At 39.1% G+C, this 27,132-nt stretch overlaps 2 protein-coding genes across 3 annotated transcripts in view; one reads left to right on the forward strand and one right to left on the reverse strand.

Moving 5' to 3' along the window:
* Positions 1–2,270, reverse strand: part of esrp1 (epithelial splicing regulatory protein 1) — a 15,381-nt gene extending 13,111 nt beyond the window's left edge. For both annotated transcript variants that reach the window (XM_042741073.1, XM_042741074.1), the window contains exons 1-4: positions 1,885–2,270; positions 986–1,114; positions 570–683; positions 264–378 (exon numbers count right to left, since the gene is read on the reverse strand). In XM_042741073.1, the coding sequence (XP_042597007.1) occupies positions 264–378; positions 570–683; positions 986–1,114; positions 1,885–2,016 (490 nt within the window). In that variant the 5' untranslated portion in view covers positions 2,017–2,270. The remainder of the gene's footprint in view (positions 1–263; positions 379–569; positions 684–985; positions 1,115–1,884) is intronic.
* virma (vir like m6A methyltransferase associated) lies at positions 2,199–27,130 on the forward strand. Its single transcript, XM_042740280.1, has 24 exons — positions 2,199–2,298; positions 3,610–3,710; positions 8,436–8,548; positions 9,812–9,898; positions 10,053–10,101; positions 10,417–10,582; positions 10,665–10,784; positions 11,944–12,174; positions 14,431–15,634; positions 16,173–16,697; positions 16,975–17,129; positions 17,302–17,384; positions 17,691–17,784; positions 18,170–18,714; positions 18,976–19,211; positions 20,274–20,753; positions 21,228–21,360; positions 21,447–21,563; positions 21,675–21,835; positions 22,119–22,215; positions 22,454–22,620; positions 22,721–23,067; positions 23,289–23,429; positions 26,773–27,130. Exons 1-24 carry the CDS (start codon positions 2,199–2,201, stop codon positions 26,958–26,960), a joined length of 5,640 nt encoding a protein of 1,879 aa, XP_042596214.1. The 3' UTR covers positions 26,961–27,130.
* The last annotated feature ends 2 nt before the right edge of the window (positions 27,131–27,132 follow it).

The following is a 27,132-nucleotide window of genomic DNA, read 5'->3' on the forward strand; positions in this document are numbered from 1 at the left end:
AAGCTTGTTGGCTAAACACTCTTGGCTTTCTCTTGCTGGCTCAATTGAGCCCACACTATTGTGAGTCTATTTGCATTTCAAAACCTTGGGATCCTGCAGCCAACACCCTGTTGCCTATCTTTCTCTCTTATACACACTCAAATGCACCTTCCTCACACTGGTTGTCAGAGAATTACCAGCTAATATGTGTAATAATCTACTCTCATCCATTTAAGCCTTACAAAAAACACACAAAATGATGTCATGAACTTTTTTAAGGATACAGTCAGCCATGACCTGAAGATTCAAGTCTTTCAATTCCCCTTCTGATGGGAATTTATTCTTGAACTCTTTTCGCAGGTCAAAGAATGAGAAGAAACACTCAGGCAACAAAATATTCTGAAAAGCACAAAAGCAAACAGTCAAGAAAACACATCTGCACTTATACATTTTTAGCTTATAAATAAATATCACCTGCTCAGTTGCAGTATTTACATTTATTCATTTAGCAGACGCTTTCATCCAAAGTGTCTTTCAGTGCTTTCAGGCTACACAAATTATTACCAGTATGTATGTTTAGAGTTCGATACCTTGCTGGAAGCCTCGGGATGGAGGACTTGACGAATGTGCAGCTGTCCATCAGTACAGAGGTAGAAGGTGTTTTCTGCACCTGCGTCCACTTCTGCACATAACCTCTGATTTAACTGCACACACATGGACACTCTGAGTAAACGCCACTTTTATGTGCCATTTAATACATACCCAAAAGGCTGCTTGTGCAAATATCAGTCCACAAGCTGTTAAATAATGCATGTAATAGTGTGTAAAGATATGCCACTAAATGGTGTATATGCAGACCCTCCCTCAAAGAGAGTTAGAAAAGAAAGTTTGACTGTCCTTTGAAAGGATCCACTCTCAAATGCAAATATCTTTATGTGTTTTGAACGGAATGTTCTTAAAAAGATAAATACCAGCCTGTCAGGACAGACTGTATGAGAATGATCACCTGTTCGATGGCCTCCTCAAGCGGTTCAGCTTCTGTCAAGGTCTCTTCGGTAAGTCCACTCACCTCCTGACACTCCTCAGAGAGCTCAATGTGATCCGGTTTGACTAGCAATTCATTTACCTGACCAGCCTAAATGTGGAAAGCAGAGGAATGGTCATTTCCAACAAATAGATTTACATAGGCAAATAAATAAATGGATGGATGAATCGATAAATAGCAGGGGAATAGATTTGGATTAAGATTGATAGAGCCTTAGATTTGACTTTGTAATTTTTGTTTAAATATCTGCCTTATATATATGATACTGTTTAGCACACACACACACATACACAAACGCACACATGTTTGTTTTTGTGAATTGTGGGGACATTCCATAGGCATAATGGTTTTTATACTTTACAAACTGTATGTGCTACTGCCCTACACCAACCCTACACCTAACCCTACCCTTTACAGGAAACTTTGTGCATTTTTACTTTCTCAAAAAAACTCATTCTGTATGGTTTATAAGCGTTTTGAAAAATGGGGACATGGGTTACCCTCTCCTTGTAATACCTGTGTCATACCCATGTCATTATACAAAGTTGTGTCCTGATGTCACAAAAACACGCACACATATACATACAGACAGATAGATAGATAGATAGATAGATAGATAGATAGATAGATAGATGGATGAAAGTGAATAAATGTATAATTAATTTATACATAAATAAATTTTAATATTTGTCCTTTTACTTCGTAATATTTTCTTTTTAAAAAATATGACATATTAATAAAAAACTTACTCTCTCTCTCTCTAACCTCCACCAGAATTACTACACACACACCAACGCACGCACGCACACACATCAATGCATAACACGCATACACACCATCATGGGGAAATATGAAATTACCTTTTTAGTTGCTAAATCCACAACCTGCCAAACCAACTGTACAATTTCCTTCTCATCTGATCCCAATTGGTCCCCACTTGCGCCAGATGTGGTGGCGAATAAAAGCACCAGATAATCTGGATTAACCGTCATTTTTAAGAAGGGGGAAAAAAAACTATTGTCACACCACCCCGATAGCAAAAGCAAAACCCTAGAGATCAACTCCAGGTGACAGAGAAGCCAAGAGCCCAGTGACCCCACACCTATGGACAGATCAGTGCCGGGTTCGGACTCGCCTCGATGTGTCCCGTGGCCTTTCAACTGCGTGAGAAGCGATGCAAACAAGTCCGAAACCCTTGGCTCTGCTCCGCAATGGCTGCTTGGATCGCGCTGGTTTTGTGTGCGCCCTACCTGGCCACCACCCACGTGACACAGGTAATAGATACCTGCCCAAAAGAAAGCCCTCCTACTGCTGCTGAGAAACAAGGACGTGGCATGGCACGCCGAAAACGCGCTCGTGGTACATGATGTGAGGGAATTCAGGATCTGTTTATTACACGTTTACACAGTCTACTAATAAAATAACCCGGCATTAACACCTGCTCACCTGCCATCAGACCCGAACAGGGCTAAATGTGCAATAAATGACGCGAGGCCTTTCACTGTAGTTTTAATATCGTAGCCTGACTAAACTATATTAGCCTAACCAAACAAATCGCTAGACTTATAATGTATCTGAACCATGTTATGAGTCAATGTTTAGACAGTTATAAAGCACAGGTAAAAACGCTCTGAGTCCAGGCCTGTATCTGTTAGTATGACCATCACAGGCACTGAAAAAAGAGAAAGTGAAAGACGCCACATAACCTGAAGGCCAGTTGTTATGCCAACATTTTTCTGAAAATTAGGCCAAGTCATTAAATGCAAAACTATTGTTTAAATAAGACTTTCTTCTTTTATGATAATTATATATTTTTTCACTTAAGGTGATCAATCAGCAAACCTCTGTCCTTTAGGCTTAGTCTTAAACAGTGTAAAAAACTCTTGCTTAACCACTTCTTGCACCTCCAGCGGCAGCCTACTGTGACCTAAATTGTTTCTTAAATGTTACAACACGCAAATCACAGAAGGCCTTTATTTATTTACATTTTGTGTCATTTTATTACCTTTAGACATTCTTGCACCTGTTATTGGACTCTTTTAGGTCCATAATAGAATGAAGATGAATTACTTTAATCTGTAAATTGTTTGTTCTTCTGTCATTTCTATGCATTAATCTTTCAGGGATTTCCAGTAAATCCTTAATAATAATGTGCTGTTAAAAAGCTTTATTAAAGAGTGATATCTGAAGTTAATCCAGAAAAGGTGCATTTTATGTGTGAAAAAAAAAAAAAAAAAAAACTCTGATTAATAATTAATAACTCTGAAACGTAGGCGGTTATTATATTTTTTGTATAATCTATTCTTAATGCTTTTGGAATAGTTTACATGTACAAGATTGGACACAATGTGTTGTGATCACTGATCTATAATATAGTCATATATAGATCAGTGGTTGTGATACAAAAATCATTATTGAAATCTACTAGCCTAATTAATAATTACTAAACGATGTATGTATATGGCTTTACTGAAATGATTTAAAACATGTAATATGCTATTTCTAAAATCTTCTGATCCTACAACACAACCAACGTTGTGACCTATACAGTTTATGGTTGTGACGTACGCCTTCAACTCCGGAAGTGTTTCCATTACACGAACAACCAATAAAACCAATAAAAATCTCAAGCAATAAAGCAATGGAGCTGCTCTTTTTAGATACGTTCAAGCATCAAAGTGCAGAGGTAAACTTGCGAAGTTTTCCATCTTCTCCTGTGTCTTTTTAACCGCATGATACAGACTAAAGTCTATCAGACGCTAAAATATTTTCCCCGCGTTCTTAAAGTTTCTATTGTAATAACGTACTGAGCGCAGTGAACAGTTAGCATGCTAATTAGCACGGTAATTCATACATATTCAATTCATTGAAGATATAATTAACATTTTCATAATAACACCCATTATCCTTCATTTAAAACAGTAACGTTAACCGATTTTAGACGCTGTATGGCAGAGCTAACCTGACGTATTATATTACGTTTAAGTTGTTCCCCAGAGCAAGCAAACTCGTGGTTATATTGTTAGTGTTGACAGCGTATGTGCAGTTGCTATTAACAAGTAGTATGTACCGTGACGATAAACCATTTGTTTATTTATTAATTTGCAATAAGATGCTCATATAACGTTACTGTTGTAAAGGAATCAACCGGTGCCTGTTCAGTTACGCCCCTGGTTCATGTTTATCTGACAGCACCCCATGTGCATGTAAACAAGGAGATCTGTTTGTAATCTATAGACCTTTACAGAAGTAGCCAGGGGGTTAAAGTGTGTGGAGTCAATAGGAAAGCAGAAACACCATGTATTCAATGTACCGTTTAGCTAGTGATTAATATTTGAATTTCATCTATTTGAGCTCTTTTAACTGCTGTGGTTCTGTGAAAGCTTTTTATTTCTTTGTCTTATGATTCTGTGTAGCTGCATTCACACTAGAGGCGACTTTTTTCGCTGCATGTCTGCATTTTGGAAGCAAAAGACAAAAAATAATATAAATATAAATTGAATATGTAAATAACAAAAATGAATGATGACGGCCAGGGGCGGACTGTAGTGATTTGGGGGCCCTAATCAGATGTCAGCTAAGGGGCCCCCAACACAACTACTAAGCATGCTCTTTTACGCCTAACCCTTATTTTGCTTTCTCTTTCTCTCTCTCTCTCTCTCTCTCTCTCTCACTCATAGTTTATAGTTTATTTACCTCATCACAACTTATGAAAAGTTGACGCTCTCCAGAACATAAATACACACTTGAGCGTTTGCCAAATATTTTTCGCCAATATCAGATGGGGCCCGCTGATGCCCCGGGGCCTAAGCGGCCATTTATCTCGCTTTATCGTTAAATCCTCCCCTGATGACGGCAAGGATCAGCCTCATTTCCGTCACTGCTGAGCTGAGAGGAGAACGATCACATGAGTTCCGTCTTCTTTCCTATTGGCTGTCGCTCCCAAAAGTCTCTCTTCATTTGCATAAAGTTGAAAGATTCTGAACTTTGTCACGTCGTTGGACATGCCCCATCTGTCGCCAACGGCTGCTGTCTCTGGTGTCGCCGGAAATCGCCAGGTTTCCATTTAAATAAATGGGAACGTGTCGCTTTGTCGTTGCGTGTCGCTTGTAGGCTTTCCACGATAGACGGTGCTGAAGTCGATACCGGTGTTAAGCTGCAACACCGGTTACGTCACTTGCCCACCACGGCACCGTCGTTTTGATTTTTTATAGTAATAAAAATAAGTAAAAGAACAGTCACTATAATTAAAAAATTAATGTAGCTGTTCAATGCAGTGTGCTGAATGACAGTCGCATCACAGATCAGATTTAATTTCTCCAGTAATGAGACAGACAAGACCATACCGAAAAAAATAGTCAATATATACAAACAAGAAAATCCTGTTTGATTTAGTTTTAAATAGGAAATATTTTGAAACTCTTTGTTCATTTTTGAGCAAGATGTTAACGGTCTAATCAGATTCAATGACCTATGCTAAGCTAAGCTAAAAGTGCTACCGCCAGACCCAGAGATCAGCTGAATGGATTCCAAAACGGTAAAACTCAACTGTTTAACTCTAGGGGATTTGAAAAATTAGCCTATTTTCAAAAATAGTGGAGTGTTCCTTTAACTTCTCTATTGGTAAAGAAATAGTTAACTTAAACATTTAAATTTGCTGAAAATGTAGATGTAGATGAGTTTTCTTCATTGGGTCAGATTTGAAGAAATGTAGCATTGCATCACTTGCTCACCAGTAGATCCTCTGCAGTGAATGGGTGCCGTCAGAATCACAGTTCAAACAGAGGATAAAAGCATCAAAGTAATCCTCATGACTCCAGTTAAGTGAAAAGCTGCATGTTAGTAATTAACAGATTCATCATTAAAATAGGGGTGGGCGATATGGCAAAAATATCAGAACAGAACCGGCTTTACTGATGAGATGTGCATAGCATTCGATTTTGCACAGCCCTAGTGGGATATTGATTGAAGGAGACTGAATAGGATTCACAGAGTGTGGAGGGGAAATTGTTGCCGCTCCACTCCGCTCACATACTCTGATCTGAACGCACCTGCAAGAGATTTACCTACTTATCACAGGAGCGGCTTTACTGACGAGATGCGCATGAAAATCGCATTCTATTTTTTGCCCAGCCCTAATACCATCATTTACTCACTCAAAATTTGCTTTAAACCTTAATGAGTTTCTTTCTTCTGCTGAACATAAATGTTGTGTTGAAGATTATGAATAAGTAAACAGTTGCTGGTCCACAGCGACTTCCATACTGTTTTTTTTCCTACTATCAAGTTCAATGTGGACCAGCAACTGTTTGGTTAGCCACATTCCTCAAATTATTTTATTTTGTGTCAAGTTTTCAGGGTGATCTATCCCTTTAATGACAGTCGGCACCATGTTTAGTTCTGTCCCTTTTAGAACTGCACGCATCTAATATACAGGCACTTATCTGTTTTTCTTTCAACTGTTTACTTTCAATTTATAATGTTAAAAACATTTTGACAGGGTTTTTAGTGCAAGCGCGCTTTGGGTGTACATATGCTCAGAGAAAGTGCACATCAGAACAGCCCCTGAATGAAACGTTTAACCGGCAAGGCTTTAAAGCAGATGCAAATAATGTACTTTTGTGGTTGCGAATAAGTGCAGTGTCCCGTGTGAGTAACTCTAGCGCTGAGTTAACACTGATGTGAATGTATGTGGCATTGTACAGTATCTTGAGACGGCGGCACCAGAACTGCAGCTGATAGAATGTGCGCTGTAGCACGATACTACGATATTTCTCCAAAAGCAGATCGTGGAGACATTTTTATCATCCACGATCAAAAATCCTCCTATTGCACACCCCTACATAAAAACCTTTTTCAGGGATGCACCAAAATGAAAATTCTTGGCCGAAGCCGAATAAAATGAAACACTGGGTTGAAGGCCGAATATCGAACACGTTTTTTGGATTTTTACCCCCATGTAGGGCTATTTTGCCATTTTTTTTTTTCACCATTGCATAAAATAAATAGCCAAAATGTGCTTTTTACTGTTTTTTTCCTGCTGTTCAAATATTAATAAAAAAAAATTACGATGACAATTTGCTTAACACTGAACATTTTTTTTAACATTCTAGCAGACATTATACCAACAAAGCACATTTTTAACTGAACAAATAAAGGCAGCCATACTGAGCAGAAGAGATTCTTTTAAAACATTAGTATATAACGGATCATAATTTGAACACTATGTGTGAATGTTATAATAAATGTATATAGAGCTGTTGTTGGGTAATTATAATTTTTATTTTATTTTACAGAACAACAGTAAAATTACAATACTAACATTTCTGAATGTTGATGGAGTTGTTGCTTTTTCTCTGCTTTTATTTTGGCAGAAGCCCACAGGAAGATCTCAGTGCTTCTTTTTGTTGACAACAGCAGATTTATAAATGATTCTTATTATGAATTTGGGAAGATGTATGTCACACGTATCACATTATCACATTAATTGATGAGCTAAAACCATGTGGATTGTTGTGATGTTTTTATCAGCTGTTTGAGCTTTCTTTCTGACAGCACCCATTCACTACAGAGGATCCATTCTTAGTCATCCTTTGTTTCTGCTGTGCTTTTCATGACCAATCACTTCTGATTTATTAGCTTTATTTATTGAGCGTGTTTGATCATCGTACATGCATATCATGATGTCCAGGGTGAATATTGATATTTTAATGGGTGCATGTGTGCACTAATCTATGTGGTACTGAGGAAGAGGATTTAAAAAAATCAAACGGCCTGATCCTAGGCCAGAATATGTTGTCTCTTTATCCAAGAAAGTCAGATTGCTAACAAATCAGTCACTCACTAAGATGAAATGAAAAGTACCATGAGAGAAGTGCTGTTTTTTTGTTTTGTTTTATCCTTTATCTGAGAATCTCTTTGCATGCAATTTCTCCTCTTTCCAATGTTTTACATAGTATCCTGTTAGTGAATGCTGAAAACAGATCTCCTGGAATTTGTCTTGTTAGGGTGTGTGTGTGTGTGTGTGTGTGTGTGTGTTTGATTGGTGGTTTATTTTGTTATGTTAGTGATCTGCCACCCCACAGGTATATTCCAACAGCTTTGTAAAAACAGGTTGGACAGGCCTGTTGCCCTATGACAGTTTGTTGAGGAAAGGACTAGGCTATATACACCATTCAGCCATTTTTAGATTCAGTTAGAACTTCCGAGAACGCTTTTGTGTTTTCAAATACCTTGAATCATAGGAATCCTAATTCCCAGACTTTAACAGATGAATAAGCCAAATTGTTTTTCTGGTTGGCTGCTCAGTCAGGGTGTGTCTGGCCCTTGTATCAGTCTATCTGTCATAACATTTATCCTTGTCTTGATAAGTAAGCTTCGTAACATTTTTCCATGTCTGTCTTTTTACAAGTTGACAAATGTGGACGTTGTGCGGTTTCCTTACGGTGTCTTGATCACAGAAGTGCGAGTCATTCCCCCTGGCATCAAAGCACACAGCAACCTGCCTGACAGCAGAGCGTTTGGGTGAGAAAACGCATACATTCATACACACAGCATACACTCACACACACTCTTGTCTAAAAGTACAGCAACAAATTAAATATTCTATAAAGAATCACATAACAACTACTGAATCCTTTTACACAGGTGCTACTTATTGGTCTGTGCCATCCACATTACATGATCATTCTTGGATTAGGATGGTTCACTGGTCCTCCAACAGCCAGCTAGTCATTTAGAGAAGGCTTTTTATTTATAGAAGTTTATAATTTTTAGTGCCAATATGGTGAATTTAGAGACAACTTCTCCAAATGGATTTTTTGACTGCTGACATACAAACAGTTATAAAAGAAGCTAAGCAAAGTTGTATTTGAAAATCTGAATTAATCCCCTCAGTGCTACACCTATCAAAGAACCACTTTATAATAAATGAACTGCCTTATTGGTGCTCAGTAAACATTTTTTATTGGTATTGAAAAGTCGTGCTGCTTAATATTGATATTTTTTAGAATAGAAAGTTAAAATTAACAGAATTTATTTGAATTAAAAATCTTTTATAACATTATAAATGTCTGTCTTCTCTTTCACTTTTGAACAGTTTAATGTCACTTTTGAACAATTTAATGCATCCTTGCTAAGTAAAAGTATTAATTTAAAAAAATAAACGTTTTAAACAGTAGTGTATATATCACATTCAGACTACCAACTGATTAAACCATCTTGAAAAGATGTCATTTTGCGCATTCCTAATTTTCCCTACACCTAATATGACAGTTAACAGTGCTTCTAGAAGCCTTCTACCATGTTTATTGTGTGCACACACTATGTCTCAGTGCTTCTGTAGTGCACAATAGGACATGAGTAATTCTGTGGTGTCCTCAGGAGTGAAATGGCTGGAGGACATTTGAGAAAACTGGAAAAGGTTTCTGTGGCCACTATTGTTCCTTCTTTAAAAACAGATCCACCACACCCCCTATTCTCTGACCACTCTTAGCTTTTCCCATGATCTCATCCCACTTGTCTCCATACCTGTTAAGAGGACAATGAGAGAAAAGGGAAGTTTGTATTGATAGGACAGACTATATAAAACTATTCTTTATTCTGTCCTTTTAAAATGATAAAATTGACAATAAATCTGTGTAGAAAAAAAGATTTTTTTTAAAATGATTCCTGCAGGCTAACTGATTTACAGGAAGTTTGATTAGACAGAAAATAGCTGCTGATGGCAAATAGGGGTTTCAGGTTTAAGTTTTGACGGTTGCAATGCCCCTTCCTGTGTCTCTTCAGGGAAACAGCCCCTCATGCATTCCAGTTGGACCTGTTCTTCAACAATGTATCCAAACCCAACGCCCCAGTGTTTGACAGGCTGGGCAGGTACTAAATAAACTCGCACACACACACATGCACACCTGTGTCGGACAGGCTCAGCAAGAAATACAGTACGCTTTCTCACAAATCTGTAGCTGAATAGATGCATGTACTCTTTTGATTGTTCAAATCATTAAAGTTGGTGTTCGTTTTGCACTAGCCTCGAGTACGATGAGAACAAATCAATCATCTTCAGGCCTAATGGGAAGGTAAGAGACCCTTCATGACAACCTAGCATCAAAGTTCTGTATAAAACTCACACACATTCACCAGTATGTTTCTGGTTTTTCCAAAACAGCTGACAGCAGCTTTTCTTGGCTCTGAATACTTCAAAAGCATTTTCTGAATTCCGAAATGTATTTGCAGATGCCTCTGTAATGACTAAAGCTGTCAGCTCCTACACTCACATGGCTTGTAAACAAATGATCCTTCATTTATGTTTTGGACTGAGCAAGTTTTTATGCTCCTCCCCTCTAAGAGTCTCGGACCGTGTCCTAATTTTCATTTTGTCTTTGTGTTATTGAATAAACACAGATGGGTTAGTCCTGCGTGGATGGTACACATGCCTGACGTTGGCAGTGTATGGCACAGCCGAGCGCCCCCACAGCCACGAGCGGGACTCTCCACCACCTCCTCCACCCCCTCTGCCCCAACAGCAGCAGCTGGGATCCAAGCGGATCATTAAAACTGGTCAGCACAAATATTATATACACAAATATATAATGTAGTCATTATGTAAAGCATTGAACGCGAGTGTGTAAATCTATTGCAGAGTGGGAGAATGAAGAACAGTTTAACGGCAGCCCACCCAGACCACAACCTAGAGGGCCACGGACCCCACCAGGACCACCACCTCCAGACGATGATGACGAGGAGGCACTACCTGCACCTGGTCAGTGTATGTCTGTGTGGAAAAGATTAAATATTACATACAAGAGAGGAAAACTCAAAAAGTTGTGATAAAAAAAAATAGTGCTATCAAAGTTAGCGAGTTAATGCAGACGATTGATTTTTTTGAGCTGGCCACCCCACTCACAACTGCTGCTTCTGTCTCGTTTTTCTTGACAAGAACCATTATTTATTTAAACACAGAACGTCTTTACAACCACATCACAGTCACAAGCGAGTCAAATGGGCGTGGAAATGGTACTGTGTTCATACCGTGTGCTCTTTAATTGTAAGCACAAATGCACCAGCATGCGCTGTAGCCTGTATTATTTCATATCAAAGCATGAAAGAAACTATTAGCATCCAATGTCAAAAATATGTAATCAGTTAAAGGTGCACTAAGCGATTTTTGAAAAACGCTTTTGACCACAGTGTCGGACAGAGTCCCAAAACACACTTGTAGCCAATCAGCAGTAAGGGGGCGTGTCTTGTAATGACAGTGAGAAGAGAGCACTCGGTTTGAGTACAGGACGAATATTAGCAGATCGACTATAGGTAGAGAGATAAAGAGAGGAAAATATCCGAGAAACAAAACATTAAAAAGAAGGGTTACGATCAGGCAAGAGTTAGGAGCCGTGTAAATATCGGAGCAGATTTCCAGCAGTGGAGAGAACTCAAGAAGCGGGAAGGGCTTGAATCGGACGCCGAGGTTGTGTTATTTCTTCTTGATAGATGAGTAACGTTGAATTTGCTTCGTTTCACACAACTTATCCGTGTTGGCTTTTGATTGAATGTCATCTTCAGTTAATTCCACGATCGTCGTTGCCATGGTTGTGTATGTGTATGTGTGGAGTGGAGATTTTAAAATAAGGGCGAGGTCCTGTTGGGGTATGGGCGTGTTTTGGTGCTTTCAAATATCATCATCGTTTGGCAAAAACGAAAATAAAATAACTTTATTCAACTTCTGTTTATTTCCTACTTGCGTGTGTGTGTGTGTGTGTGTGTGTGTGTGTGTGTGTGTGTGTGTGTGTGTGCCACAGTATTTCCAGATTTTAATAATCCCAAATATTTAATGTGGACTCAACTATATATTATTTAGCCTTTTTTGTTATTGCATTTTTCAGTTCTGGGCACTGACCTTTACTGTGTTGTCTTTGCTTTAGGTCCAGCAAAGGTGGAGAACACAGAACAGGGTGATGATTACCTGGAGCCTGTCTCACCTGAGCGAGGGTCTCTTCCTGCAGATGAGAATTACTCAGACGCAGAGCAGGAGGATGATGAGGGTCCGGCTGATGATGAGGAGGATGAGGATGTGCAGTCTGAGGGAAGTGAGGCTGATGAAAATGATGAAGAAGATGAAGTGGGTGAGGAGGTCACAGATGAAGATGGAGAAGGTGAGGAGTTGTAGTATTGTGAGGGTGAATAAACCAGGTGCTCTGGGGAAGAATGACCCAGAAATATTACGTGTGGAAAAAATGCTTCCTAAATCAGTACTTCCCAAACTGTGGGCCGCTTTCACAAAACCACACTATGGCGTGGGCGCGGTGGTTGATATATAAAACAATTCCATGGCACACTCTACAGATGCCTCTGAATGGGTTGGTGAGGGGAAGAAAGGGAAAAAAGTCAGTAATAAAACAACACACTTAATATGAAAAACAAGCTCAAACAAGCTTTTACAGGTTATATGACGTTTGTTGTTGCTATATGAGCGCTTAGTTTTTCTTGTTGTTTAACACACTTGGCCAAAATCTAATGCTATAAATGATTAAGTGCTTATGCACAGGATCTTAAAACATACAAAAGTATGGCTAGTCGGCAAATAACCTACTCTGATCTTCAAACACACAAAAACAATAGCCTTTACAGACATGGTGTTTGAGTAAAGAAATCGCTGTACTATTAAAACATCAGTTATTTATCTGTCTCCAGGCTGTGTGCGGCGCGTCAGCCTGAAGCGGGGTGAAGTGACGAGGTTTCGCTGAGAGCTTGAGGATCCAATGCCGTTACAAAGTTTTACTGACAAGCTCTTTGTAATACTTTTCATTGGTTAAATATTTGTAAAAACCCTCTGTTTTAAAATAATAGTAACAAATTATAATAGAGATATGAAGTTTGGATAATTTTTCACGCCACACCTGACTGGGCTAGGCAGAGGCATCATGCCCATTCAAAGAGAGGAGGCACGTACCCCCTCAGATTTTTGAGCCAAGTGGATTTTGAATGCAGCTTCCAAAAGATGAAAAAATTGCAGATTATTATTTTCTATATTAAATACAGTTTGAATACAATCACACCACATACATCAGCTGCTAAATTCAAATCTGCGTTCGTTCGCTGAGCAGCAAATGCGCACACTGGCTGGTGCTGAGCCAGAAGCGTTTGTAAAACTCTGCATTATAACCAACTGCACACGAAGCTGTTGAGTTTATGAATGCAATGACCAATCAGAGGTGTTCAGATGAGTCATCGCTAAAATGCCGGTGTTTTCTTCACTCGCTCGCTGACAGAATAACTCTTTCTGGCGAATTCTCTCATCAGAAAAAACAAAGTGCAAATTTGTTTGCGAATCTGTAAGATATTAATTTCACAGTGTAAACAGCTTCAGTGATTTATTTTTTTATTTTTTTATTTTTAACATATAACAAATAACCTAATATATCCATTCAGAATAAAACGCAAGAACAACAACAACAGCCATATAATCAATTTACATATTCCAAAGAGAGAGAGAGAGAGAAAAGCTTCAGTGATTTTAATGGGAGTTTTTGAGAGTGGTCGAACTAGACTGTCAGTGAAAATGTTCTTTGATAATGTAACTTGCAGTTTTCATTTAAAAATATGTTTTGGCATGACACCCATATCTGTTAATAAACAAAAAATACATTTTAATTCATACAAAATTACAATATTAATTTAACCATACCACACCACACAACATAACACAAAAAATAAAGAATAAAAATAATACAATACAATACAATAAAAATAAAAAAATAAAAAAATAACTCATGCCCCCTCAAAAATAATGAGTGCATGACGCCCCCGAAAGAGACAATCTGTTAATTAAATAGATCTAGGCTAATATACAAATATATCTAATATATCTAAATATATCTATGTTTTTGGGGGGCCTTACCCCTCTGAAGTTTGGGAAGCTCTGCCCTAAATCAAATTGAAAAAAATCTGTTATGCAATATTTCATTTGTTTAATTCATTAAATATAAATGTGCAAATATTTGTTAATTTACAAAATTAAATACTATGTATTTATCATTTATTTTATTGATAAATGTTAAGGATTTGTCACTATTTAAAGGGAAAAAAATAAATAAATACATATATGCATACATACATACCCAGACACATAATTCCCTCATAAGGTAAACAGTTGCAAATATTGGCCCCCTAATGAAAGGATCTGACTCCTGACACTGGTGAGGAGAACATCTGTTTCTCTGCAGAGTTCAGTGATATTCAAAAGAACCAATCTAGTCTTGTTTATGCTCTGATTTGCTGAGACGCCCAACTTAATTAAACATTTCAACAGAGTTTGAGGTCAGGACTGAACTTGCTAGATTTGCTGAGCCTATAACAATGTATCAGATGTTCTGTTTTCTGTGTTTGAAGTGTTTTGTTTTTGTATGCAGGTGATGATGGATATGAGCAGATATCCAGTGATGAGGAGGATTTGGAGAGTGGGGCTTTCAAGCTGCCTGCCTTTGACCTGGACTATACACCTGAGGACCTTGCATCACTACCAACTGTTCAGTATGATCCATACGAGCGTGAACTCCGACCCCTCCAGCACTCCACACCGCCACACATTACACGCTTTGAGGCAGAGCTAAAACGCCTCAAGACGGTAGACATCCAGGACTCAAGCTCATTGTGGGCGGAGTCTGCAGCGAAACTCTTAGAACTGTTGGAGGCCTGGGGGGAGGGACAGGGGGCAGAGCGAGGAGCAGGCTGGGTAACTGCCTTAGAGGAGATCCCTGCCTTTCTGCTAAAAGGGATGAGCTTCCTGTCTATAAAGGACCCTGTTGGGCTGAGTGAAAAGTTGAAGCAGTTGGTTGACTGGAGCTGTGAAGCTCTTAATTTGGACTTTGCCCTGGCACAGCCCATAGCGCTGAACTTACGCCAGCTCAAAGCAGGAACCAAACTGGCCTCTGCGTTGGCCGACTGTGGTGCCCAGGCTGTGCAGAATCTGCTGGAGAAAGGGATTGTTGCCAGCCTCCTAGGCTTGCTGTTTGCAGAACACGTTTCATCCACTCTGAAACTCAACGTGCTGCGCTCCCTCGACAGCATCATCAGTGAGCCACAGGGTATCGAGGCCCTGCTCAGAGACCGTCACCATGACAATGATGGAACGAGTGGGTACCAGCGTATGCTGGATCTGTTTCTATTGGACCAGACCGTGCGTGTCGCAACGGCTGGCGCAGCCATTTTACAAAAGGGACATTTTTATGAGGTTTTGACTGACCTGCAGAGGACAGCAAGCGTTTGGGCTGAACGCCATCCCACAGTAGGGGAGGTGGGTGAGCGAGAGGGTATCGAGAGTGAGAGAGAAGCTGGAGAGAGGGACCGAGAAAGCACTGAGAGGGAAGGAGATGAGAGGGAGATGGAAACCCAGGAGGTAGAGCGGGAAAGCCCAATGGACATTGATACCTTGCTGGAATCTGCGTCTTTGTCAGAAGGTGACCTGGAAAGGCTGCAAGGTCTTCTGGAAGAACTGCTCCACCTGCTGGAGACAGCACCTCACTGTATGGTACAGCCTCCTGGGAAAGCTTTTCCCACCAGTGCTCGAATCACTGGGCCACCAGAGCGTGATGATCCCTATCCAACACTGTACAGGTCAGGACCATATGACTACAAAACTGCTGTCTTGTTTATTTATGATTAAAATTTGTGGTTTCTATTATATATAATCAATATTAATTGTTATTAAAGGGATATTTACCTCAAAAATTAAAATTGTCATTAATTACTCACCCTCATGTTGTTCCAAACCCGTTAGACCTTTATTCATCTTCGGAACACAAATTAAGATATTTTTGATAAAAAAACGAGAGCTTTCTGACCCTCTCATAGACAGGGTCCTACCACAATCAAGGTCCAGAAATGTAGCAAGGACATCGGTAAGGGGTTCAACCGTAATTGTACAAAGCTACGAGAATACTTTTTGTGCGCAAAGAAAACAAAAATAACAACTTTATTCAACAATAAAGTCCTTAATGAGTAATTAATGACAGAATTTTGGGGTGAATTATCCCTTTAAGTTTAAATATAATAATTTTTTAAAATATTTTTAAAGTGTACTCGGCTATGTTATTTACCCCTTTTGTTCAAATAGTTAGCAGCTCTTTAATTATTGCATTTTATTTTTCTACAGATACATGCATGCTTGTCACCTTCTGGAATCCCTGGCAGTTGTTCTGTCGTATCCGGCTACATGTGCCCACATCGGAGTCCTGCATGCTGTCAGAGAACTGATGCGTTTCCTATCACAGTCCCAGCAGGGCCTCCTCTTCCTCCTTAGCCAACACGAAACAACCAATTTGCTGCTTCGTCTCCTCACACCCCTTACTCACCTGACCCCACCCTCTCACTTGGCTATGCTGACGCCCCTTTCAGAGGGTGAGGGTGAAGATGCTCCTGCAGGTGGAGAGAGTTCGATGGATGATGGTTTTTGGGTGTGGCTTATGCAGACTCTACATGCACTACAGGGTGTTGCTGAGCTGAACGGGGCAGAGCTTGAAGATGGCGATAATCCAGGTGTTCTGGCAACACTTCACAGCCTGTATCTCATTAGCTTTAGCAGCACAGGCCGAAATGCTGTTGCGCATGCTTTTAGCTTGGATAACAACCTCAGCTGTCTGGTCAACCTGGTGGAGTTCCATGCCAAAGAGGGCCAAGGGTGAGAATATGCTAATATATCTGTTGTATATAAACAGGGTTTTAAAAATGTCTGATTTGTCAGAGTGTATATTTTGGCAATCTATATAATGACATATAAGAATATGATGTGTTTGTGTTGAATGTTTCTTGACACCATGTAGTAGATAGGTTGTTAGTAAACACAAATTAGCCAAATACAGAACCCTGAGGCACTCCATAGTGAATTTCCCTTAAATGTACTGTATCTTCTTAGATGACTTGTTCTCTTCCTGACTTCCTCTAACTCTCTCATACAGGGAAGGAAAAGCAAGGAAGTCCGTAACATATAACTATGCCTGTATGCTTGTACTGCTGGTGATTCAGACATCAGGTGATCTCCGGATGATGGAGCACTATGCCGCTCCACTACTTAATGTTTCCAAAGCTGATGAAAACAATGCCAAGCTTCAAGGTGAGCCTGCCACTCTTTTGCAGCCCACCAAACACTTCAATATCAGGCAAACCTCCAGTCCTGTGATCTTTAAGAAAGCAATGTTTTTTTCCAAGGCCTTAAAGGCATTTAATAATTTTGGTAAATGTAAGTGCCTTCACATCTGACTTCTATGATAAAATGTGTTTTTCAGAGCTGTCTAAGTGGTTGGAGCCACTTGAAAAATTACACTTTGATATCAGTGGCATTCCTACACTTATTGACTACATAAAGCAGGTGAGGTTATCAACCATATAACCACATTTTATGACATTTTAAGGGGGTTTAAGATTATAGAGGATGAGTTACAACATGTATGCTAATTTTTTAGGCATTGATCAAGACATTAAAGCACTGATGGTTCACGTTTCAACAAGAAAAAAAAACTACTTTGATCTCTTGCAGTTAGTTATAAAACAAAATTAACTCCTTCACTCATATGCTCAAATGCCAATTTATATAGCATTGGGTCACAACATGTTAAAGATATCATATAATTATTAAATATGGCGTAGCATCGAAATGTTGCTTTTTCTTTGTCAGAATCTGGAGAACTTGATGACAGCAGATGGGGTGGGTCTTGTAACCGCTCTCAGAGTGTTGTGTCACATTGCCTGCCCTCCAACCACTGTGCCAGGTACATGCAAACATACTGTATGCCTTTTAATTTAGCCTGGATTAACTAGATACTAAACCAAAAAAATATCTATCTATCTATCTATCTATCTAGGATTTTCAGTATAAATGCACCTAACATTACTTATTGTCTATTATATTGTTAACATTAATCAAATTTAAATATATATCCTGTCATTTATATTTTGAGAAATACTTAATTTTTTTTTTTTTTTAAATGTTAAAAATATTTAAATGAGTTAATTAAAATTGTAAAGAAATGTTCAGTAGCATATTTGCTTTGCTGCATTATCTCAAATTGTTTCATTTAGTACTGGTATTGACTGCTAAAACTTATTGATTACCAATAAAAATATTAGATTATGTGTCTCATTGTGTATCTGCAGGCCAGCAGAAAGACTTGAAGTGGAACCAGGCCATCATAGCACTCTTCAGTGCAGAGGGCATGGACACTTTTATTAAAGTCCTCCAGAAGCTTACATCACTGCTACTGCTGCCATGGCGACTACATGGTCCAATGGGCCCCACAGCGCAGCGACTCATGATGCTGTCAGTGGCCTCCTGCTCGCTGAGACTCATCCGAGCCATGCTGACAGAGCTGCTGTGCGGGGGAACCTGTGAATTCCGTGACGTGCGTGTGCCCTCCGTCTGTGTCGCCCTTCACAAGATCCTCTGCTCCACCCCAACAACCGGTCGCCTGGATGCAGAGGAGCTGCGTATCCAGGCAGACGTGACAGAGATACTGTTAACATTCACACATGCAGTTAGTGAACAGATGACTGGTTCAGAGGAGACCGTGGCCGGAAACAGCTGGTCTCTGATGCTGAGGGAAGTGCTGAACTCTATACTGGCTGCTCCGGAGAACATCTACAGCAGCCTTAGTCTGCTGTCAGAACTGCTTCCTCTACCTCTGCCCATGCAGACCACTCAGGTAACTGAACACATATGCGGCTACAAGTACCTGTTGCTGCTTGCTGCTGTTTGTCATACATACAGGAGCTCTGATCCAAACCCTTGTGAGCTGCCTGACTAGACACTTTTTAGACACATTTTGACAAAACTAACATGAGGATGGTTTCAAAACATAGGCAGCAAATTTATGCTTCCATAACTGTTTTGTTAATTACCAGGAATTATTTCTATGAAATAGTTCATTTAATTGACTCTTTCCATCTCCCTTTATCTCTTTTAGGCACTATCCGTGCAAGACATCGGGGTTGCGATGAACACGAGAAAGTTGTGGAGCGTGCACTTACATGCTCAGGCTCGAGTATTACAGGAAGTGTTGAGGTGCGTGTGTGTCAACAGCTGTCCACCACTACTCTCCATGCTCCGCCGCGTGTGTGTACAGCTCTGTGATCTTGCTGCACCCACTGCAACTCTGGTGATGAGGACGTTGTTGGAGCAGCTGCAGGAGGAAATGCAACAGTAAGACACAGTCATCATATTAAGGGCAATTTGTTAATAGCTTGTAGATTACAACAATTATACATTTATATTAATACACATGATCGTGTGTGTTTTTTTTTAAAAACAACATTTAAAAAAAATAACATTTTAGTATTTATAAATTAAATATGTATGCGGTTTTATATATATATATATATATATATATATATCCCCCACATATATTTCCAATATAAATGTTATTTAAAAATTATTTATAAAATTTATATAAATTTATATTTTTAATAAAATTACTTTATAATTAGTAAAAAATGAAAATTCTGTCATTAATTACTCACCCTCAAGTCTTACCAAACCGTGAGAACTTTGTTAATCTTTGGAACACAAATTAAGATATTTTTGATGAAATCTGACAGCTTTCTGACCCTGCATTGACAGCAACAGAACTAAAATGTTCCCAGACCCAGAAACGTAGTAAGGACATCGATGAAACAGTCCATGTGATATCAGTGGCTCAACTACAATTTTGCGAAGCTACGAGAATACTTTTTGTGTGCAAAGAAAACAAAAATAACACAATTCATTCAACAATTCTTCTCCCCGCCATTTTGGAGAGTATGTGCTTTCTCCTGAACGTAAGCAACGTGATTGTTGAAATTGATCTCAGATTTCATCAAAAATATCTTAATTTGTGTTCCGAAGATGAACAAATGTCTGACAGGTTTGGAATGACATGAGGGTGAGTAATTAATGAAGAAAAGTTTCTGAATTATAAATATTTATTATTATTAAATATTATATTTTTAAAAATAGTAATTTAAAAATGTAGGAGTTGTAATTTGAATATGCTAAATGTGCTACATAACTGGCAGACTTCCTGTAATTCAGCTGTGGACCTCTTGTTGGGGGATATTTTTAGCTATATGCAGTTAATTAAGATTAAATCAAATGACCAACATATAATAAAAAAAAACATAATTAGGTCTAGTGATAACTGATTAAGCCTGGATACTTTTAAATGGGTTGGTTTGACTGGTGTGTATATTCCAGACAGCTCAAATGGACTGTCTCTTGTGTGTTTAGGGAGGCAGCTGGCTCACGCTTGATGAGGTTACTCGCTCTCCTCGACTCACTGGCATCTCAACGGGCTTGCAAATCAGCCTTGTTGGCTCTACTGGGTGGATCTACACGCAATGAGGGCCGGAGTGATGGGAAGGTGGAGGACAAACTGTCAGACCTTCTTCCCTCACTGGTTGCCATGCTTATCCTACCTGCAGACGCTGCACTGTCAGCACAGCAGAATGCTGAATTGACGGCTACCATCCTTCAGTCACTGTGTGACCAGGACGTGTCACTGGTCGTGAGCGGCTCGGGTGAAGCCTCGGTGTCTGAGGCAGAGCAGCTGGCCAACGCACTGCCGACCAGAGACATGATGACGTGTATATGTGACGGGATGCTGGAAGTGTTGGGAAATACACACAGCAGCTACACACTCCAGCTCACATGTCTGCGAACCATGATGTTTCTCACTGAGCACGACTATGGTCTCTATCACCTGAAAAGGTATGACAATGCGTTTGATGTAATTTTGCCTAATTTAGGGATGCATATATATATATATATATATATATATATATATATATATATATATATATATATATATATATATATATATATATATATATATATATATATATGTATAGAGTAGTCATTATTGGAGAATTTTTAAAATGTAACGGTTAATATTGGATATTTAATTGTTCTTGCTCATTTTCCTCTTTTTATGTTTGATTAAAACATTTTAACGGTTAAATGCAATCTTCACTTTTTTTTAACCATTTAAAATGATTTAAATTTTTGTGTTTTATATTATATTTATTTAGACAAAATAGTGTAGGATTTTCATATTTATCGGTTATCGGCCGTAACATGAAAATTATTATCGAAGTAACCCTAGGCTTCTTTACAGTAATATGAAAGATGAAAATGTTTTTATGTGTGATATTTGTGGTTAATGTTCTTGTGTTTGTGTTGCAGCTCTCTGAAGAAACACAGCTTGGCCATTTCCTCTCTGATCCGCAGGGAAACCACATCCTTCAACAAAGAGTTAACTGAGCTCCTTTCAGCCCTGTTTGACTTTTTGAGACAGATTCTGAACAGTGAAGCCATGGTAGGCCGACAATAGAATCAGTGCATTTGTGCTTGTATGCATGCATGCATGTATATGATAAAATACATATTCTTTATGCTACATAGGATGAAGAAATAGACAGTCGCTCTTTAGCTCTTAGCGTGAGCGACATGAAGCAGCTGCTGCAGTGGAAGGAGGACTCCGGGGAACATCCTTTATCAGAACTGGAGAAACACATCATGGTACATGTGGCAGCTTAGGTTATATATCATAATTAAGCTGTGCCCTATAGCATGAATGAAGAGAGACACATATTAATCTTGTCCTACTCTCTCGTATCCCCATGTGTGCAGAAGCTCTGTAAGGAGGATGAGTCTTTGGAGACTCTGCTCGAGAATGTGGCTGGACTGCGACAGATTATTGAAAGTTCTGGAGATGCCCCAACTAATGCAGAGCCTGAAGCTGAGCCCACTCTACCTGCACCAGAACCCCTTCAGACACAGTTCAACCACAGGTAGGACAGACAGAGAGAGTAATTGTATATGTGACTGGGTTTTTATAGTTAACGAAATCGAAAACTTGAGAAACCTGCTTTCTATTCTGTTTCTGTTGTGCATGATCTAGTTGTTTGAATGCAAAAATGCTTCTTATTTAATTAAATGCCCCAACTAAATGTGTCTAATTGGATTAGTCAATATTCTAAATTTGTAGTTTTGCACATCCTTAGTATGAAATACTTGAATGCCTCAATGTAAAATTCTCTTGTTTCCCCTCACTAACTGGTTATCTGAATTCAGGACGGTTTTTGTTCTCTCGGATGTCCTGGATGAGCAGTTGAAGGCCCTGTGGTTCTCTCCGTTCCAGTCAGATGAGATGGACACAGAAGTTGACATGGTGAGACGTTTGCGAGAACGATAAATATATTTGTGATAGAAATATATAATTGAGCATTTGGAGAGCAATGTAAACAGTTTACGGTAACAAATTTTGCTTACACAAATTTTAGAATGCAGATTTATTATGGAGACAATAAATTTAGTAGTCTGGATTATTAATAAATGATAAAAGTATAAATTGCTCTTCATGTTATGTGTAGTGTTTCGTGTGAGCATTGTTAATGTATGTGTTGCAGGTGAAAGTAGACCTAGTTGCACTGGCCCAGCAGTGTTGTCCAGACTTAGACCTAAAGGCAGAGGTAGAACGTTCGTTCCTCAGTGAACCTACTTCCCCAGGACACAGCAAACCACCCAAAGGCTTCAGACTGGGCAAACACAAACATGAGACCTTCATCACGTCCAGGTACACAATGTGTTGTCTGCTTACCATTCTAGTCTGAGGTTACTACTCTACCTCGAATGTATAACTCTATTTAGCTACAAATCATTTTCTTCGTTTGCAGTGGGAATTCAGATTATGTGGAGCCTGCGAAACGAGCTCATTTCATGGCGGCCCCTCGGGGTCGGGGTCGTGGTGCGTTTGGCCAGCTCTCTCGACCACATGACATTTTCCGCCAGCGCAAGCAAAACACCAGTCGACCTCCTTCCATGCATGTAGATGATTTCCTTGCCGCAGAGTATAAGGACGTGGGTCAACCCACTGGCCTGACCCTGCCCAAACGCCCACCAAAAGGAGGAGGAGCCAAGCCACCAACAAGAGGCTTGTTTACTGGAGGAACCAGAGGGAGGGGCTTCCAGAGTCACGCCCGCTTCTTCACTCCACCAGCCCCCAAGAGTGTGCTGCTTGCTGGTAAACATATGTTTGATTCAACACACAAATATATATATATATATATATATATATATATATATACATACACACACACACACACACACACACACACACACACACACACACACACACACACATACACACAAAAAAAAACACAAAAACATATCAAGATTGTACTACTTTTATATGTGACTGATAAAATCCATGACACATTATTCAAAATAATTTGTTTGTTTCAGGTAACTACCCTCGTCGTGAGGGTGGTCGTGGATCCACTTGGAGCACTCCTGTGACTGCTGACACTCACAGAGGGACTTACAGTGATCCTCGTGGAGGGCAAAGCAACTTCACTCGACCGTTACCGTCCAGACAGCCACCTAAATCTAGGCCCTTAAAAAAACCATACGTAATAAAAGCTCCTACTACAGACAAATGCTTACAGCGCCGGCGCTGTGGTGGGGCATTCGAGGGCCGTGCCCCCCCTAGCGGTCATTGATGCCCCTCCTACAGGCCATGGCGTGGCCCAAAAAAATATCCCTTTTAGTTATTATTTTAATATTAAATGTTCAAACTGTAACTTAAATAAAATAAAAAGACTGGGGAAAATGCATAATTTTGGTTGTTCATGGCACGTTACTAGGCTTCGTCATGGTGAATGCTTATTGGTCGCTGAGTAAACTTGTTACATTTGATTTGCAGCACGCGCAAAATCCATTTAAAGTTGAAGAACAGTTTGTCCGTCTATATTATAGACAGTTGTTAGCAACTAATTTTAAAAATTTCAAAAAAAAAAAAAAAAAAATAATTAAAAAAATGGATTTACGAAAATGGTTTAAACCTCTGCAGCCTCGTCAATCAGCAGACTTAGATACTCCGGCCACGACCACGGTCTATGAGAGCCGAGCTGGCCCTTCTTCTGCGAATGCTAGCTCCGGACAACCGCCAAAATATTTAATACGCAGACATTTGTGTGATGATATCCAACTCGTTATCTGAAGAAAAAAGCCTTAAGTTTTCAGAAACATCTATACGAAAAAACTTTGTCTGATGGGGACATTTTTTTTTTTTGCCGGTATTTTAAAGCTTCAAACTGATTCGGTGTTTTATTTTTGTCGTCGTAATTTGTTAATTATTTAAGTATAAAAAATATATTGCTATTTATTGTAGGCCTATTTTATGTTTTTTATTTAGCCTATATTATATTTATAGTGTAGCATGTTCAAAAATGTTGTTGTGTTGTAGATAATGTGCTTAATGTTAATGTTGCACTTTATTCATTTTTGTGTTGCGAACTGTTATTGGATGTTCGAGTTGGATCTGAAAAGAGGCTCCGCCCCTGTGTGTGTGTAAGGGTAAAACGGAAGAGAGGAGGGGGAGAAGAGTGCCTCGCTGGTTCAAGTGCGGTTCTCTTGGAAGTCGGGGTGTGTACGGCGTGGGTTGTGGCCGACAACAGCCCAAATAAACACCCCTTGTTCATTAAAAACGCCTCGTCCTTGTCTGAGAACGCTACAATATTATTATTTTCTGTCCTGTTCTGTTGTTTAGGCTATCTGTTCTGGGCCGGGTTTCCCGATAACGATGTAGCCTAGCCTATCTTAGCTCTTAAAAGCGCTCTCTGCGTGCAAGGTTATAAACATTAGCCGCAATTCCTCGCGCGTTTCCCAAAAATGTAGGCTACTGAACTCGTAGAACGCGAGAATAGGCTACTACGAGTCGCTGTCCAATCGCAAAGTGCTGAACTAGGCTATACAAACCCTACACTGAATCGTATTCTGAACGTTTTAATTAACAATCGTCATCTGTTGTGTATTAGGAATCAAGACAGGTAAAAATAAAATTAAAAAAATTATATAATGACATTCTTGTAATAATATAAAAACTCCATAATCACGGGAAGAAGGAGGCGGGAACCGGCGAACATTCAAATAAAACTTTAATAACCAAATAAAGATAAAACAGCGCGACAGCCCCTCACGGTCGACTGCCGCGCACAAACAAAAACCAAACACAAAATAAAACCCAGGCCTGTTCCTCTCTCGTCCTTCACTTTCGTCGCTCCTCTTTTGTATCCTCCCAATCTCCTCCGTGGGACTCGAGACCGGTGAGTGGAGCAGGTGTCGCTCATTTCCCAATCACTCCACCGGCCTCGCTCCGTTCCCACGGCTCTCGGCCCGCCCCACTCGTCACAATTCTATATAGATAGATCATTGGAGCTAACATTCTAGGGTAGAATGTCATTCTGTATAGATCATTGGAGCTAACTGACTCTTGCCGTATCCGGTCGGCAAAACAGCAAATTTCAGCGCTGTCTTCTGTTCCTCTTTTAGATAAAAACCCAAGTCTAAATCGTTCATTGTCATTCTATATAGATCTTTCAGATTTAGGTCTGGATTTCCATGCTACTATGATGTTGCCAATGCATCAAAAAATATTTATCAAACGACAGTGCCCCCCCCGCCGATGATCCAATGCCCCTCCAGTAGATCTGCTCTGACGCCGACTCTGGTGTATAATGTTACAAAAGATTTTATTTCGGATAAATGCTGATCTTTGGATCTTTCCCTTAATCAAAGAATCCTGATAAAAATATACTCAACTGTTTTAAATATTGATAATAATAATAATAATAAATGTTTCTTGAACAGCAAATCAGAGAATTAGAATGATTTCTAAAGGATCACGTGACACTGAAGACTGGAGTAATGATGCTGAAAATTTTGCCTTGATCACAGGAATACATTACATTTTATTTTTATTTGAAAGTATAGTTTTTTTCATAAACACAGCACATACCGAACCATACTGAAACCGTGACTCTAAAACCGTGATACAAGTCACCGTGAAAAAGTTGAACCGTTGCACCCCTTGTTCCTATATTTTGTTAATTTGTTACTGTAAATATATCAAAACTTAATTTTTGATTAGTAATATGCATTGCAAAGAACTTCATTTGGACGTTTTTAAAACAATTTTCTCAATAATTAGATTTTTTTGCACCCTCAGATTGCAGATTTTCAAATAGTTGTATCCTGGCCAAATATTGTCCTATCCTAACAAACCATACATCAATGGAAAGCTTATTTATTCAGATGATTTCAAAAAATTGACCCTTATGACTTGTTTTGTGGTCCAGGCTCAAATGTGTGTGTATGTGTATATATATATATATATATATATAACCAATTAATATATATTGGTTAGTAATAGTTGGTTAGTTTTCGACTATTTTAACTAAATATAACAATATTAATCATAATTCAGTTATTTTCTTTACTTATTGTTCAACCTCTATCTTACCTTTATATAATGTAAAAAAAAAATCAAAGTTAAATAAAATATGTTTATTTTAATATATATATATATATATATATATATATATATATATATATATATATATATATATATATATATATATATATATATATATATATAATTTTTTTATTTAACAGTAATAACAATAATACAATTATTTATCTTTCCGCATTACCTGTTTAAAAAGTCATATTGGTCAATTGCTATTTTAAACTCGTGATAATTATTTATATAATGTAAAACTTTATATAATGTGATACTGCCACCTGCTGGATGTGTCCCTCAGAGATGACTTCTTTCTCATCATTAAAGGCGAAAAAATACTTCTCTGATGAATTTGTTTTTACAAGCTCTTTAGCTCACCCTGCATCTAAAAGTCAAACAGTTCCTGACCCCTCTGTCCCAACTCTTCAGGTGCTTACCGATTAGCTCCTCGGGACAGAGCCACCAGAGGCAGAGGGACAGGCCTGTCCTGGCTGAGTGGTGGTGTTAATGTCGGAGGAGGTGGAGTAAGTGGCGGTGGTCGTGGTCAAGGGAAGTTCAACAGCGGAGGAAGCGGAGGCGGACGGGGCCGACACGTCCGCTCATTCACTCGCTAAACACTGCCTCGAGCAAAGCAGACTCGGCCGTCAGGCTCTAAAGGACCAATCAGGATGTGGATCTGCTGTATCTGTTGCAACCATCGGCTGATATTGTGTATATCATTGTCATGTTTTGTGTTTCTCTCATTTTTAAAACCATTAAATAAGATTAAATTCTTGTGAGTATATG

This window comes from Cyprinus carpio, chromosome B16 (genome assembly GCF_018340385.1).
Source record: "Cyprinus carpio isolate SPL01 chromosome B16, ASM1834038v1, whole genome shotgun sequence".
Taxonomy (NCBI): Eukaryota; Metazoa; Chordata; class Actinopteri; order Cypriniformes; family Cyprinidae; genus Cyprinus; species Cyprinus carpio.